Raw genomic sequence first — 17,195 nt, 5'->3', positions numbered from 1 at the left:
TACGTCACGGTCTTACTATGACTAAATGCCTATAAAGTAAAAACAAATATTTCTATCAATAAAGACTGTTGGCTGTTTCCTCAATTTTCTTTCACACAGTTAAAAAGTCTCTCAACAGAAGAATCCTTGAACCTAGGACTCCATTGAGGGCATTGTTTTCTCAATCCCATTTAATTTACAAGGTCAGGATTAGTTTTAGGATTTGAATTGCCACATGCTTGAATAAAAAAAGAACCATGAAAAAACCAGTCTCCCACAGAAGCCTATATATAAACCTAAATCCCCAAACAGTTACAGAAAATAAGTTTCATACGAAAGCACAAGTGACTGTCAAATACTGACTTTAGAATATTTACTTCCCTTCTCCACAAAAATATGGAAAAGCTTTTATTAAGGAAATTTTGCTTTCTCTCTCCTCTGCTTCTTCCAAGAGATCTCCTCAATATTTCCTTACTGGGAAACAGAAGTAAATTAGATTTTTTTTTTTTTTTTTTTTTGGTGGTCCCTCATTCCCTTCTCTCCCTCCCCACATTGAGGCTTGTCTGAGAAAAGATTACAATTCAAAGCTTTTTAAAAGCTCTTTAATTGAAGATTAATTTACATAGCAAAGTACCTCAGGATTTTTCCAACAACAAAGCAAGAGGTATCTTTGGATGCTCAAACCCAGCATTAGAATCGCTGGGACCTGATTTCCAGATAAGTTCTGAGACAAAATGACACAGTTTCCCCTTACAAATACCAGTTCATAGAGCTAGGTGCAAAGCTGAGAAAGATGCTGATGTGAACAGTTCTCTATTACTCTTGTAAATTATGGAGTCATAACTGATAGCATAGATGTTGAAATATGATTCTCGACAACATCACTTCAACATAACACTTCAATTCTCTTGAAACAAACACGAGAACTGCCTAAACTGCAGATATTTCAGAATTGTAAAGCTTCACATAGAGGAAAGAGTTTAAGACTCATAACGTCATCACTCATGAATACCAGACTGCAACAACAAAATTCACCTGCACTGTGAATACTCCAAAATTAAAACCAACCTTATAGCAAATTATTATTTTGACAGTTTCTGCCTTTTGCCATTTATTGACCAATTTAGACTTCTAAGCAACACACTTCTGTATTGTTCTATACTGTACATTGCCCTACATCTCCTTAGTAACTAACAGGCAGTGCAAAATGAACTTACCGGTTTCTTTCCTACTATGAGTTTTTCAACCTTCTGGACTTGGGATACGTGATCCTCATTCGTCTTAAGTTCCCGTTTGCGGATTCTCTCATAAATCCCAATCAGCATTTCTCGTGGGATATCCTCACCATCATCCACACCTGCAAAAGCCAACAGTTTCTATTATTAGTCTGGCTCTGAATGATCTAACAAACACTGTTATTTCTCAGCAATGTATGCTTCTCAGCAAGGAGAGGATAAAAACACAGGCAATCTTTGTTTCCTCTGCTAACTAATGCCAACGTTGCCTAAGACTGCTGATGTACTTGTTTATGCTGTTTTGTTTTATAGCCGCCAGTACTCTGTCAGCTAACATCTCCTATGCTGTCCTTGAGCCTACCTTACCAAAGCAGCAGAAGTTATGTTACTTATTACTGAAGCACTGATTTTTGTCCAAAAGTTTGCTGCCCCCAATATACCAAGACATTGATGTAAATTACACGGGTTTTTTTTGTTTTAAAACTCTAATCTAAAAAAATAAGCCATAAAAAGGCTAATTGCCTATGTAAAGTCTTTTTTTCTTGTAAGTTTCCTCTGTTTTGTATCAAAGTTCAAATGAGTTAACCCTTTAGACACTAAAATCTCTGTATGACTTCCTCCTAGGACTATACCACTGGGAGGAAACAGAACAACAATTCCATTTTGCCTCTGTCCCAGTATTACTCAAGACTCTGTTCATAAAAGCATTTCGTACCCAAGAACCTTATGAACACCCAGTAAAATTAATTTAACCAATATTTCCTGTATGATTTCAAACCCAATTAATTTACTCTGGAAAAACAGATCAACAAAATAGCCTAGTTATGGTATTATTGTTTAGCACTGTGTGATTATCATTGGCACATCAGTATTCTAACAAATGCCAGTGCCTTTAATGCTTGATCCTGAATTTTTAATAGCAGTGGAAAGAGTCTAATTTCAATAAGTGACTTAAAGCTGGATTTCCTGGGAGAGGGAGATGCATGTCTATTTTAAAGTAATAAACTCTTATCTCCCATTCAGAAGCCAAAATAGAATATTTTGTCACCCAGCGGAACAACTGCTCACGTAAAAAATTCTGTGATAAAATACAGTTTCTTTGCAACTAGAAGCAAGCATAACAGCCTCTGTTCTGTTCCACACCAGCAAGTCTTCCACAGATGACCCTTTGCAATCCAGTTATTTAAAGTTATAGGCAAGGTAGCCTGTTATAAAAATGCCTACAATAATAAGAAATTGCTGGCATTCATGCTGGAGCTCATAGAGAATGTACTGTATTTAATACAACAAATGTAACTGTAGTATTATGCTAAAAGATGAATATCAGGCCTTTTTCAATCTTTGTGGATTTTATGATATAATCTCCACACTAACTTAAATTTTGCTAAGCTAAAAATCTGCTAAGCATAGATCATTCATTGTTGTCTTATATAACTCTAAGGGCATAAAATCACTAAACAGGACTTTCATTTTCAAGATCTGAAATTCCAGAACACCACAAGTCTTTTGTTTTTACTAGTACTAAAATGAAAGTACCACACGCACACATGAATACAAACTGCTATGCATCTGAGATGCACCACTATATTTTTATATATTAAGCAACTTGATTCTGTCTCTCTGACATTCAGCCCACTTTTAGATAGCACTGAGGAAATGGCTGTTAAACAATACATCAGCACTTGCTGGTGCCTGCAGTAGCGGGCCTATTCTGCTACCATGCTGCTACATACATTGTTGCCAAGAGAGACTGTGCACTAAGTTGTGCTTATTCTGTGCTTGAAAGCAGGGGGAGGAGGAGGAGAGGGTTGCAATGACGGAGCAGGCAATTTTCCTGGCCTTTGCACAAACACATAGTAATGGAACTATAGTGAAAGCTGCTTTTTCCCTATGGGCACAAACTATCGTAAAGGAAAAAAAGGGATGGGGACTTCAGCCTCATTTTATTTCTCTAACATCTGAGTGCTCTTCTGTGTTAAAAGGTAAATGCTGTCTGACGCATTCTTCCTTGAGTGCCCAAGAACAACAGGAGATTATCATCATCTCATGCACGATCTTCCTCCTCAGCTCTACAGTGACTACTGCCTGTTAGGCAGAGCTGAGCACTGGCTGAGCTGATACTTCATAAAACCCTGTTCTTTTTCACCAGAAAGAACCAGGACAGAAAGATCTGAGATACAGATTTGAAAAAATATCTGTGTTTTTTTGGCAATCTAATTGCAAGCTTAGGTGGGCCATAGCCTGTCAAATAGTAGACAAGGCACTTCAGGACATGGTTTAGTGGGCGTGGTTGACGGTTGGACTCCATCTTAAAGGTCTTTTCCAACCTAACCGATTCTATGATCAGAAAATATACCAATGAAGAAATCAAAATGAAATTTCTGTGCTATTTACCATGTACCTTTCATGAAGGTTTTGGAGTTAGGTTCTTTTTCCCCACTGAGAATTTAGTTTATTTCCAAAAGTTCTCATCATGGCACAGTGATTTCTGTTCCTTAATATATACACATATATGGAAATAAAAGGACCTGACAATACATCCACTCAAGAAAGACAAGATAAAAATGACAAAATACTATACGCTTAATTCTGTTTTCACTATTCCACAAATAACTAAAGCCTGTAAAAATGACTGCAGTTTTAAGTCAGGTGAAATCAGAACCAAGTGCTCTCTATTTTGTCTTTTTCTCAGAAGATACACGGTGTCCCTCCAATGACAGTTACAGCGAAAAGCTTTCATGACCTTCATCATTAGAGTTTGCTTACCCCTTAGATTCTTGACAAAATCTTCTAGCTTCATTTTGCGTTCTGGTTTCACATTTGGGCTGTACATATCTGTGTTTAACAGTATGATGGCAAAAGCTAGAATGAAGATGGTATCAGGATTTCTAAATTGTCTCACAACACCTGGATTGCAGATACAGTATCGTTGGCTGTAAAAAAGCAAAGAGGGGAAGCTGTCAGAGCTATGAATAACTATTCTAATTCCACCAAATAAACCAACTGCTACATTCCAGAGGCTAAGCAAGCTATTATTATTCGCGTTCCAGACATATATTTAGCTTTCCATCCACATATTTTCATAAGCCAATACCAGAATGTGGAAAGCTTTTGTTTTCTACTACCACTGTAAATTCACTTCTTAGTACAGATTCTGAGCTACAATAACTTCAGGATTATTTTTTTTTCAGTGAGTAATACCCATTGACACCAGGTAAGAGTACAACATTGATTTTAGCTTACTGCCACATGATGATTTACATCTCATCCTGCCCTGGATAAAGTATGCTTGTGTTAGTAAGTTAATGCTCTTTATTCCACTATTGTTGAAATGCTTAATGAAAGGTTGAGAGCATATATACTCTAAAATGTAAATGGTCCTTTAATTCCACTCATATAAATTATTATATCCAAATACATTGTTAGAGACATTAAAAAATCCTTGAATATGTTTTCAGCTGATGCCAGAAAGAACTTTTGAGAAACCTCGCTGCATTAATACAAATGACATACATGAACAGCAGCAGCAAATAAAACTTCCTATTTCATACTTAACAAAACCACCACAAACAACATGCTGTATTTGAAACTGTATGTAGCTCACAAGGACACTGCAAATAGGCAGGGAAGTAACTTAGATATACTCAACTTCCCCAGTTCTCCAGTTTGACCGTTAGACAACGGCAGGTTTCTGGTGACGGAGGAATTTATTTCAGCATCATACCTAAAAGCTTCAATGAGCCGTTCTACTTTCTGGGCTTCTCCTTGAACACGGATATGAGCCTGAAATTTCCTGAGCGCTTCATCCAGTTCCATTGTTGAGAAGTCCATCTCATCCACAACACAGCTAGGATAAAAACATATTGCCAGTGTGTCTTTTAATTTCTAACAACACAGAACCAAAGGCAAGATTTCAAGACCAAAAAAACCTTTCAACTTTCCATCTCCTGTAGAAATTCATGGAGTTTTTTGAAATGTTCAGTAGCAATTGCAATAATTGTAGGTAAGCTGTGAAGGAAGGATTGCAAATAATGGATCAATGAGAATGTGTACCTGTAAGCAGGCCCCCCCCCCCTTTTTTTTTTTTTTTTTTTTTTTTTAAGAGAAGAGCTGCTGGAATGACAAATGTCTGACTAATGTAAGTGACATGCTATTGCCAAGAATAATTATTGGTTTTGTGCTTCCAGGCCAATCAATTATTACTATGCCTATAATAATAATAAATAGTTTATACTGCTCAAAATATCATATCTCAAACAGCCTGCAGCAAGCACAATAATCTGTACCAAATGGCTCTGTGTCTAGGAATGTTCTTACATACGGAGAAAAAAAAAAATCTTGTTTGGATACTCTCTTACTATTACTGTAATTCTCATCTCCCCATCATTTGCCATGTCTTTCAGTTAACATTTATGAAGAAATAATTACTTTCTTGCTCTGAAAATACAGTGCTGACAAAAAATAAAAAAGAAACCAGTTTAACATAATCAACGATGTGAACTATGTCATTCTAACACTTTCTTTAAAGACTACTTTAAAATCAGAAGCTTATAAATTCCCTTTCTTTAAACTTAGCTTTTAGTTTTTAAATAACCAGACATGAATCACTGCAAGTAACAGCACTGTAATGCAGAAACCACAGAAAGCACAATCCAGTTTTAAAAGTCTTTTCTTAAATGTATAGCTATAAAATGATAAATTAGAGTAGCTCACATTTTTCTTCTAGTAACATTGTAGCTAACATAGATTAATACCAAAGCAATTTATTCACTTTGCCTTGAATATTTTTCCCTTTATGCAGAAGTGCAAGGAAACAAACACAACAGGCTTGGCATTTCTCACACCCTTTCCAATCCACACCTAAAAACCTACTATCAGTTCTGCAGTAATGTTCACAGTCTTCCCACCTATTCTAAGTTCTGTAACACTTTCAAAAGCTCTTTTCTGCTTCAAAGGTGTAAAGCACATGTGCAGACAAGCTGGCAAAATGAAGTAATTAGAGCAATTAAGGCCCTCCAGAAACATGCTGGCCAACAACATAATGGGGAGGGGTCTTAAATAATCTTTTATAGGAACTATGGAGATAGAGCAGATATACCACCATGGTCCATGTTCTTAACTGGAACCACTACTTTTCTGCAAATATTTAGTAAACAAAACTTTTCTAGTGGCTACATAATGGCAAAAAAAGGAGCAAGTTATTTTAGCTAGGTCACTAGAGCAAATGAAAACATGAAAGTAAGTAAGATCAGACACACCTGTTCCATTTTTGTTAACAATAGTTAACAAAATTATAATCCTTGATAATAATACCATGATCATAATGCTAAAGAGAACATGATTAAATAGATTTTAGTCACTGCAGGAGAACTTGGGTACGTATGTACTCTGGGTGAATAAGCTTGTGCTGAATGACCACATCTTCACTATTACAGTTACATGTCCCAGGCAGGTAAAAGCAAGAAGCAGCTAGGCTTCACCACTTCTAGGTGGGCAGATAATTGAAACTTCTTCCTGGGAACTATCCCCTGCTTACCACCTCTCTACAAAATTTAGGCAATAAGAGGGGAACATACCATTTGCTGGGTTGGTGCAGCTACAATTGCCTTGGTTCTCTACTGTCCCACTTGCTTGTACTCTTGCACAAAACTGTGTAGTGTAATGAACTGAAATGATGGAGTCCTGTACAGAGCAACAGAATGTCATGCTTTCCCTCTCACTTTTAACAGTGTTCTTTATGATGGTTTTATTTTATTCTTTCTTTGAGTGACTGCACTTTTGTTTTCTAATGCAAAGTCAAGACACAGTAGAAGGTCAGATCCTCAGCTACACCTCTATTACATCAAGCACTCCTTGGTCAGGCTTGCTGCAGAACAGCAGTGTTTCAGGAAGCATGTCTGATGTGCCTCATGGTGGCCAGGGCAACATCAGTGCCAGCTGTGCCAGCCCCACGCCCCCCAAACAATGCCTTTATACTTGAGATACCACCAGGTAGCAACTACACTAGGCCCAGAATGCAGCTTGTGGTCAAAAATTTAGGCTACTCTCTTGAATATTTTCTAAGCTCCAGTGAAAAGAAGTTTTCAAACCGTTAAAACACCCTTGTCTACAGGATCTGGGAAACTTGACCACAAATCAAAGCAAGTCACTTGAAATTAAATTGTGTAACAGAAAAAGGATCATCTGTTAAAATATCTTTTCTATGTAACAGCCTGGGGTTATTATCGGTTCGACAAAATCTACCTCCAATCTGTAAATGTGATATTTAAGATGAAATGCTATTCTATTTTCTCTTTTTAAGAAAAAATACCTTGTTCCTATTTGCAGGCAAGGTTCAGAACACTATCAAGAGAATTGCACCGCTTACAGGGTGTTACTTGCCCCAAAGCATAGCTGAAATAGCTTATTTAAGAATAGATTAACTTCAATAAAAGGATTGTTGTGGGGTTGTAGGTAGGTGATTGTGACCCTACTCTTAAGAATTCACCTCATCACATCTGACTGAGCAGAGACACACTTGTATTTATGCATATTCTGCTAGTCTGTTTGAGACGGTGAGGGCAAATGATTTGTTCAAGATCACTAAATGCATCATCTAAGATTATAAATCATCTCGTCCTCACCTGTACTGTTTTCTTCTAAAAAATCTGAAAATACACGCTCTTTGGGAAGTCTTCACACTAGTCTGACTCATAATTGCAAAATTCAGACGATCATTACAAGTAACTGATAATGACTCATGCTGAACAGGGATTGCATCAAAATCAAGCCATATTCTATTACTCTGCATTGTAAGGCAGGCTGCATGCTTTGGTACAGAGGCTCTTCTATTGCTTTCTGCTGGGTATTGTACAGGAATAGGAGAGACAGGAAAGAAAGGGAAGACCCCTAAAAAAAGGTCTATGGCATACGTACATATGTACACATGCCATTAGCTGTATTAATACAGTGTTTGAGCTTGCAATTTGAGATACATAAGTTCTGACAGCATAATAGTAAGATCAGGATGACTGTAGAGAACGTGACCAACATCTTTGCGGTATGAAGCCAGTGAGAGCAGTCAATAAGAAATATGCAAAGAAAACATAAAGTATCGGCAGACCATTTGTATCATGATACCGTAACCTTAAATTTTTTGCAATCTATCAATATTATGGTATCAATATTGCGTATCAACATGCAGTCCTGAAGAAAGACTGCATCTACAGAGCAATGCAAATTTCAGCACAGCTTTTGTTATACTCTGGTTAAAACCTGTGGTCAGAATTTTTCCTAGTCTTCCTTAATGGGCAAGATGTGGGGTTTTTTGCTTTCATTCTCAGCAGCTTGTTAAACACCTAACTGAATTTTTTATACAATTCCTTGAACAAAATTGGACTAAGATGTATTCATGTTTATAAGTGAGTATATCAGACACACACACAAAAAAGCCCCAAAAGAATACATGTTTTAAATGAACACCCTCTTTAAATAAAGCAACTTCTTTTTTGGTCTACACTGTATATAAGGTTTAGAAATTTATGACCAAGCTGCTAAAAGTCTAGCTTTCTGCTTTGGATTTCTTTGGTTTTTAGAAGAGTTTTTGTTCATCTAATCTTTTGGAAAAGAACAGTTTGTATAGATCTTGTCAGCATATGCCTGTACATGCTGAAATCCCTGTTTATCTAACATCTGAGCCATTTGGCTGTAATAATTATTTTCATGTTCTGTTACTGATGAAGCCTTATGTTGCATATAATATTATTTTGTTTCATTCAGTAAATTATTAGAGAGCCTGCGAAAGGAAAAAGACTTCAAAATAACATACTCCAACGCCAATGAAATTAAAACATAAATTTAAGTAAATGTACATGACTACAGGGAATATAAATCCTTGTAAGTATCTTGCTGGATCAATAACAAAAACAGTAACTTAGCTGGAAAGCAAAGAAATAAGTATTCGCTCATAGGCATGTTTTCTTTCTTAACCCTTAGAGTCTGGTTTCCCCCTCCTTCAGAACAAGATCCAAAAAAACATTCAGAGACCATTACTACCTCTAGCTTGATGAAACGTCTTACCATAACATTAAAATATGCTTACCTCCTCCCCCCACACAATACTCACTCTAATACATCCCGGTTGAACTGTTTTTGTCGATTTCCCAGAAATTCTCCAATCATCTGTCTGCTGAGACCTTTCCTTTGCAGGAGAAAGTGGGCAACACCAACTGGAGTGTCTGGCACAAAACCTCGCTCAATTAGGTACTGGACTCCTTTTTCAGGTTTTCTGAGGAGAAATGAGAATGCAAAACTATTAATTTTCTTCCACTGGACCTGAGGGCATCTGATTAAAATTTTACGACAATTTTGCCAATCACTTTTGACTAACATACTACTAGTATGGGCTAGTATAGTTTCAGGATAAATGTAACCATCCTGTAGAACATACTGTTCGCTGTTAATAGCTTACTAGCTTTGAAACACATCTTTGCATGTTGTTACACATTTCTCTGCTCCATAACCCTTCCAAAGAGAAGCTTTATATGCAAACAGCTTCAGGCATGAAAGTCAAAACACTTGTCAATGCAAAAGACAAGACCAAAATCAGCTACTAAGTACTCCTGTTGCTGGGAGAGATGTACCTTCCAGAAACCGAACTAAAAAGCTGCTGAAGAAAAACAAGAAACAAAGAAAACCCCTGACCTCCCACCCCCTTGCTGTCAAAAGCTGAACTCATTGAACAAAAACATCTGAAGAGGTATAACTTGCAAGCTGAGAATACAAAAAGTATAGCAAAAAAATAAAGTCAGTCATGCAAAAAGAAGCAATTAAAAATAGTGGGGCTCCCATCTAATTTAGACTTTTTTTTCCCTTGTCCTTTAACACACCCATTGCTCCAGATTTCCCTCCCTCAGACAAGCACCTTAATAATTTCTGCAGTATTTTACATCTCTTTATACATCACCTCCAGATTTAGCTGTAACCATTTTCAGATCTCAAAACAAAGCAAGCTGAAGCTACTCATTTTAACATATTAAGAAGCGTGTGCTGGGGAGGAGGGCTGGGTATGGAACTGGTTTCTGGCAATAAAATCTACTGCTTATGAAGGCAAATGCTGCTCATATTTTAAAGTGATGTAAAATTCCCCTTACAGCACATATTGTGCACTGCGTCTTCCAGCAGTATGACACAACAACCATAATTTCTTTTAAAGGTATTAAAGGGATATCTTTACAGAACCAGTAATTCCATCATCATCTTTATTTTGTAAGGAGTTATAATACAATGTCCACCTGTAAGACTGAATGATCTGCAGCATGCTGGATGACCTGAAAGATATTTCCTTTAAGGCAAGCAAAATCAATTTCAAAGGACAAGGTGACTGTACTATTCTTAGACAAGGTTGATCACACAACCATAACCCTTTCTCAGGTTTTTTAATTGCAAATAACATTACTGAATACATCACCATTCAGTTCTCCTACTCTTTTATATTATACTGTTATACACTTAATACCCTATTAAGAGTTAGATACATCAGAGGAATATATGTAATTTAATCAAAAGGGAGTTCTCAAATCTCAGTTTCTTGCATCAGGCTTGTGGCTCTCTTCATCCAAAATAAAATTACACATAGAGTCATCTTCTAAGTACAATCTTGTAATATCAATCTCTTTCATACTCAAAAAGTACCCATTTTCTTGTAAGTAACATAACTGCTACGTTCATATGCTTTTGAGTTGTATTTCAGAATTCTTAATCTTTCTAAATTTAAATTCACAGCATCTAACAAGAACAGGAATAGTTTTTTACTCCATCCCCCTTGTTAGTGAGCTACATTTGTCCATAAAATTCAGAGTGATACAAACCCAGGAGAGTTCCTCTCCAGCAATTGTCAAAACAGAAAACCAAGAACACTATCAAAAAGCAAACTCGATCCAAAGAGCACCTTTACTTGAGATATAGAAAATACTGAATTGTTACTTGTTGTGCTAAACCACAACTTGAATTCTTACCACCCCCATAAGCTTGAACATTTAAAATCATCTTTGTGATGACACATGATTTATTTTGCATCATTTCCTATGTAGCTGTATGATTTTATACAAGTCAGGGTCTGCTTTTTCACATAAGAAGCTCTGCTTTTGGTTCAAGCAATATGAAATCACTTTATTCAAATACATTTCAAAGCAGGCTAGGAAAGTCTCCAAAACAGACTTAAAAATCCACTTAACAGTACATTGGAAGCCAAAAGCTCTTTTCCCATCGACACTTTCTTCATGCTGAAGTGAAGCATCAGGAAGTTTTACAGTCTAGGATTATTTGAACATAGTCCAATTTGTTACAAAAGTTGTAACATGGAAGCAATGTAAACTCTGAGCTGTAATAACATGAAAATAGTACCTGAAAACTCTGAACTGTAAGAATGAAGACTACCCTTTCCCTATTTGATAAATCAAACTGTGGTAGCAGTAGCATAAACTTCAGAGTAACAAACCTGTAAGACCCTTTTCCACAGTGAAGAAACTTTATTTCTTTCTAATTCATGGCCCTACCCACTGAATTTGCCAACTAGAGATCAAGAAAATTGTGTCATATTATTTTGAAATCTCTCCTCTAAAAACTGTGAACTTTGTTGTTCTAGAAAAACAACTGTAAACCTAGAGAGTATGACTGACCTCAACTGAAGAGCTACTTGCAGGTTGACCCCAGCCAACAGCCAGGCACCCAGACTAAGCTGGTACGAGCTACTGCTAAAAATGAAGAACTCAAGAATTAAAGGGGTTCTTTAGAGAATTTTTAACAGGTGTCAAGATGAGAACTGTAACTTTCCATAATGTTACTTTGATTTTTCTTTGAAGGTTCCGATAGTCATCACTACAACAGGGATAAAGGATTTCTTAGAGAAAGCATTAGCCGGACAATTGTTCTTAAAGACAGAACCTATAGCTTCAGGTGGTCTTTTGGTATCTCACCCTAAGTAATGACAGTCTACAATAGAGTATATTCTAAAGGATGGCATAAAGGACAAGTAGCCAGAGGCAGGTGGTACCACTCTGTAGTTGTTAGGGTATCACTCGTTGACCAAGGCAGCCTACAATGTTTTCAGTTTTCCTCTTACTAAAATCAACACTATTTGGCTCACAGAAGAACTCCGAAGGTTAGGGGTTGTATGGGAATGAGCACAAATAAAGTTCTAAATAAAGTAAGTTTCTGTGGCTAAATATGGGTATTAAATATCAGAGGAAGAAAAATGTTCTTATCCAGTGGGTATCTCCCTAGCTTCCCATTCAGGTCATAAATGCTAATTTTGGCTTCTGTTCTGGAAGTCTAGCTTGCTGACAAAGTTTCTTCATGTTTCTGTTTTTGATGATCTGAAAACTTGAATTAATTCAGCACTCTTGACCAAGAAATTGAATTTAATATGTACGAAATTTTATCAAACTGCTTATTGGAAGAACAATCTCTCTCTCTTTTTAAATCACTTTGCAAGCTAGGGAGGTTCAGGGGGTTTTATTGCTGTGGTAGGCTCCCTCCCACCCCCACACCAGGTGTGACATTATCGTATTCAACGGGAAAAGTACTTAACAGAAAACTGACTTTGTAAGTGCATTCTGAAGTGCTGTACCTCCAATGAAATTTTACTTAAAAAGTGAAGCTAACAATAGGTTAAGAGAAGAATGAAAGGCAAAAAATACCAGGTAGCTGACAGGGTTTCTGGGAGGGCAGGTTTTAAAAGACAACACAAGCAAACAGGGATTCTACTGCTGGCAAAACCAGCTGTTTTAAATTGGACAAACTTTCTTTTTCACCAAACCCTAATTTTCCTAAAGTATATGACTAGATGCAGAAGGGCATGGGACATGAAAAGGTCATGGATTTAACACAAGATAGGACATCTAACGTAAGTTATCCTCATTTGTGCCTACTCAGAATTGAGTGTAGACTGTTTTGTACTTACAACTAAGAGTCTTTTGTGATTAGGAAAATTCCCAGTGATGGCTTGTTAATTACACCTACGAATAACAGGGAAGATGAGAAGTCTATAAATAGCAATCGTGGAAGCTGCAAGAGCAGAGCATTTATTTTCAGATTGGAATACGTTAACTAATATCAAAATACATCCTCCGAAGTTGGCACCTTACATAGCTGATGATACACACATATAGAGAACTTTTCATATTTACAGGATTGCTTCCAAATTAAAGCTTAAAAATGTCTTCTATCTCAAAAAAAACCCAAAACCCCAACCAAAACAAAAAAAAACCCCAACCGAAACAAATCAAAAGGAATCTACTGAAAGGAAGAAAAAAACAATCAACTAACACAAAAAGATGTGCAAAACCATGTTTACTTAAGATTCTCAGATGTTGCATAAAGAGCTAAGGGATTTGCCAGAAACTGATTAATTACAAGACCTTTAGGATGGTTTAAAGCGACTTTTAGGGGAAAAACATCGATGGAAAAAGTAATGCAAACTTCAAAATAACAGATCAAACCAGTATATTTTAATAAGCATGCTTCTTAGAGAGTACTGGTCATATCCAGTAAAAATGTTGTCTTTGTGTGTTTCTGAAGACAGCTTGGATCCTGCAGCAATTTTTTGAAAATGACATCTTTAAGAGGAAGCAAATTGCAGGAATGAAGAGTGCAAAATCACCCACAGACAACAGTTAAAAAAACAAAGAGCAAAACACCCAAACCCCAACCCCCTCCCAAAGCCACTCCCTCAAAAACCAAGGCAATAGTAAATCCCTGCACATCACTGCTGTTTCCTCTAGTCAGTATTATGCCTTTCCTTCCTCGGCGTAATACTAACTAGAAGGAGATGGCTTATTTACTCAGCAAGTCCTACATATAGTACTGAAAGCGTAAATTCAGTGGAAGTTCATATAACTTGCTGACATTTGTGTAGATCTCATTAGAGCAGTGGTTTGTTGGGGGTTTATAGCTTGTGAAGCTGAGGAGGAGTTGGGTTTTTTTCCTTTAACAGCTATGCAGGGTGAATCTGGAAAAGGTCAGTATGTTTAGGAGTTTTGCTTATGTAAGTGATGTACGAGGCTTTCCTAAGAACGAGCTCTCCTTTGGAGTATGGGGTAGAAGAGAAAAGAAGAACAACAAATAGGGTAATAATACCAAAATTGGTATGTTCCTGAGAGAAGTATCCCTTATCCAAGTCAGGAATGTATAGAAAGAAAACAAAACAAAACAAAACTACTTTTTTCATTAGACTAAAACCTACATGTATATAAGCAGCACAGTATCTTTACAAAAACACTGCATTCCTAATATTTTATTGTCATGAGCAAATTAAAGACAGCAGTAATCCAGACATCTGTAATTCTGAACGTGTCATTATTTGTCTCACTTAACTTTCACCTGGTCAGAGGAACCACTGACAGACAACTTTAGGATACATGTTATTACAATCATTTACACTATGTGAGAATATCATCAACCTGCAAAGATAATCACCAACTAGCTGTTGCAGAAAATCTGAATTGCCAATGATAAAAAACAGGCCTAAAGCTCCACAAATTACTAAATATGGACTGTCAAAATCACATAATTCCAGTCCCTGGTTTGAATTTCCTCTGCTTGAATTCTGTTTTCAGAGGTGCTCAAGACCTGCCAGAGTTTGAGAAAGCAGGAAAGCCACAGTCAGAAACAGCTCCTCCTTTGAAGAGGGGAAGGATAACAGCATCTGCTGACTGACTTCCCAAGTCAGTTCATGGGGAAACTGTCAACAACTGCGCTCACACAATCTAGCAGGTGGTGTAGGAGCAGGGACAGACACACAGATTGCTGTTTATGCCACAAAAGGAAACATGGTTAGAAATACACCACCTTATGCTGTTGTTGGACGTAAAGTAACACCAGATTCCAAAGGTCAGTGGTACTTGGGAAATATGGCTTTCCATTACCTGGATATTCAAAATGTTATCTTTCAAATTGTAGAAAATACTATTTTTGCAAAAACACAGCAGTGAATTTGAAAAGTGAATTTGGTAGAGTAAAAGCTTTTAGTCAGATTCTAAGTGGTAAGAAAGAGATCAGCACAAACTTAGCATTTACTGTTATCTACCAGACTTACTGGTACAGTCAGTCTTACTGCAAAACAAACACATTAAACCTAAGTGCTGTAGTTAGGTGAGCACTTCAGTGGCAGTGCCAGCACTGGCATCAGTCTCTTCTCTCATTCCTATTGCTGGTTTAGGACTTTCTGACAAACTGAATGAGGAGAAAAGGGGGTTTTGTTGTTTTGTGTTTGTGGGGGTTTTTAGTGTGGGGTTTTTTTTTTTTGTGGTGGTTTGTTTTGTGGTTTGGTTTTTGTTTTGTTTTTTTAATCCAGTCAAGCTCCCCCCACAGCTGCACAAGCATAACCAAGCCACAGCGTGGATAAAGTGCCTATGTCCACACTGGCCAACAGGAGAAGAGAATAGCAAGCACTACTTCAGAAAGAAACCTTCAGCAAACCCACTGTACAAAGGTGTATAAAGCCTTCCCTATTTCTGACTTGCTAAACATGTAAAGCTTACAAGCACCCAAACCCACATTAAATCTTTGTATTTCTTTTTAGATGCTCAGACAATAACAGAGCTGTAAAATGGAAACATTAATAAACAAATGAGCACAGAAAGCAGCTTGCCCAAGTCTAGATTTCCAATATCCAACAATACCAAAAGTATCTTTTAAGGTAAACTAGGGATTTATTCACACAATGTAAATAACCACAAATACACTATCCTTACAGCTGTCTGAGACAAGGAGAATAAAGCTAGCCTGACTGAAAATGAGAAGCTTGGTGAAACATCTAGAAAGAACTTCAGTATTTCTGAAGGCACATCTATGCTTTTTGGTTTCTTGCCTACGTTTAGGCACACACATGCGCACTACACTAAGAGAATCTAGAAAACAAGCAAACCAGAACTACAAACATTTCTTAGAGGCTGTCAACACTGCAAACAGAAACAGTTCACAAACGTGCTGCTGCCAAAGAAATCTTTTCATGTTGGGGGTGGAGGATTTAATGCAATTATGATGCCAGCCCTCTGTTAAAAAAGAAATCTTCCTTGCCTTTGATGCTAGAGATCCCATTTTGAAAATATTTACAGTTGTCACAAAACTAAGCATTAGTTTAACATTAAAATCCAGGGATGCCTTTTTAAATAGCAAGAATCTAAGACTTTTCTTAGAATCATTTAAGAAGTTAAATATTTTTAAATAGCCAAGTTGGCAGTAACAAGCTAGTTGAACATTCTCCTTAGTCTGGCAGACAGCTAAATTTTGTTTCTATGGTTGTACTTCTTCCTTCACATTTGCTGAATAACCTATTGCTGCTGCAATGAAACTAATAGAATGGCTATGTCTATTTTAAACCTTCTGGGAAAGAAGCAAAACCCCAATATCCTTAAAATACTACCAAAACTAGTTGTCAGAGTTCACTCAACTACGTAGCAATATAAGAAGGGGACTGAAAGGAAGAAAATCAGAGAAACTGACCGGGAAGCCTGAACTGTGTCATTGTCATGTTACACAACCACTTAATGAACAGAAAGAAGAGCTAGGTGTAAATTGCATCTTCTGGTAATTACAAGAAAGAGTCCCTGGGTCAGGAAAATAAGCCAAGAAACAGCACATTTCTCACAGCTTCTCTGCATCTCATGAAAATGGGGAGATAGTTATTCATATTATTTGGGCAGGAACCCTACAGTTTCCCCCACAGTGAGGATGACTTCTCCTCACTACATTATAATATGTTAAACTCCTCAGGTTCATTCAAGACCAAACAAAAAAAACTACCACCACAGACATGAAGGTCACAGCTTACTTGCAATTATACCAAATTACCTGGAGTAACCTCCATTTAGTGAAAGTTAATTTACACTCATGTCACTAACAAAAGAATTTACTAGGAAGTGATCTCAGTGCCCAGTTCTATTTGGTGGGGGAGCAAAATAAAGAGAGGAAACTCTGTAGACATCTGTTTTCATAAAATTG

At 37.0% G+C, this 17,195-nt stretch overlaps 1 protein-coding gene across 17 annotated transcripts in view; it reads right to left on the bottom strand.

Annotated features, from left to right (window-relative positions):
• IQSEC1 (IQ motif and Sec7 domain ArfGEF 1) overlaps window positions 1–17,195 on the bottom strand; it is a 359,420-nt gene that overhangs the window by 23,541 nt on the left and 318,684 nt on the right. For all 17 annotated transcript variants that reach the window (XM_052776765.1, XM_052776766.1, XM_052776751.1 and 14 more), the window contains 4 exons: window positions 9,319–9,480; window positions 4,939–5,061; window positions 3,981–4,147; window positions 1,197–1,336 (listed from right to left, as the gene is read on the bottom strand). In XM_052776765.1, the coding sequence (XP_052632725.1) occupies window positions 1,197–1,336; window positions 3,981–4,147; window positions 4,939–5,061; window positions 9,319–9,480 (592 nt within the window). The remainder of the gene's footprint in view (window positions 1–1,196; window positions 1,337–3,980; window positions 4,148–4,938; window positions 5,062–9,318; window positions 9,481–17,195) is intronic.

Source organism: Harpia harpyja, chromosome Z (assembly GCF_026419915.1).
Source record: "Harpia harpyja isolate bHarHar1 chromosome Z, bHarHar1 primary haplotype, whole genome shotgun sequence".
NCBI lineage: Eukaryota > Metazoa > Chordata > Aves > Accipitriformes > Accipitridae > Harpia > Harpia harpyja.
This window is presented reverse-complemented; position numbering and strand designations above follow the sequence as displayed.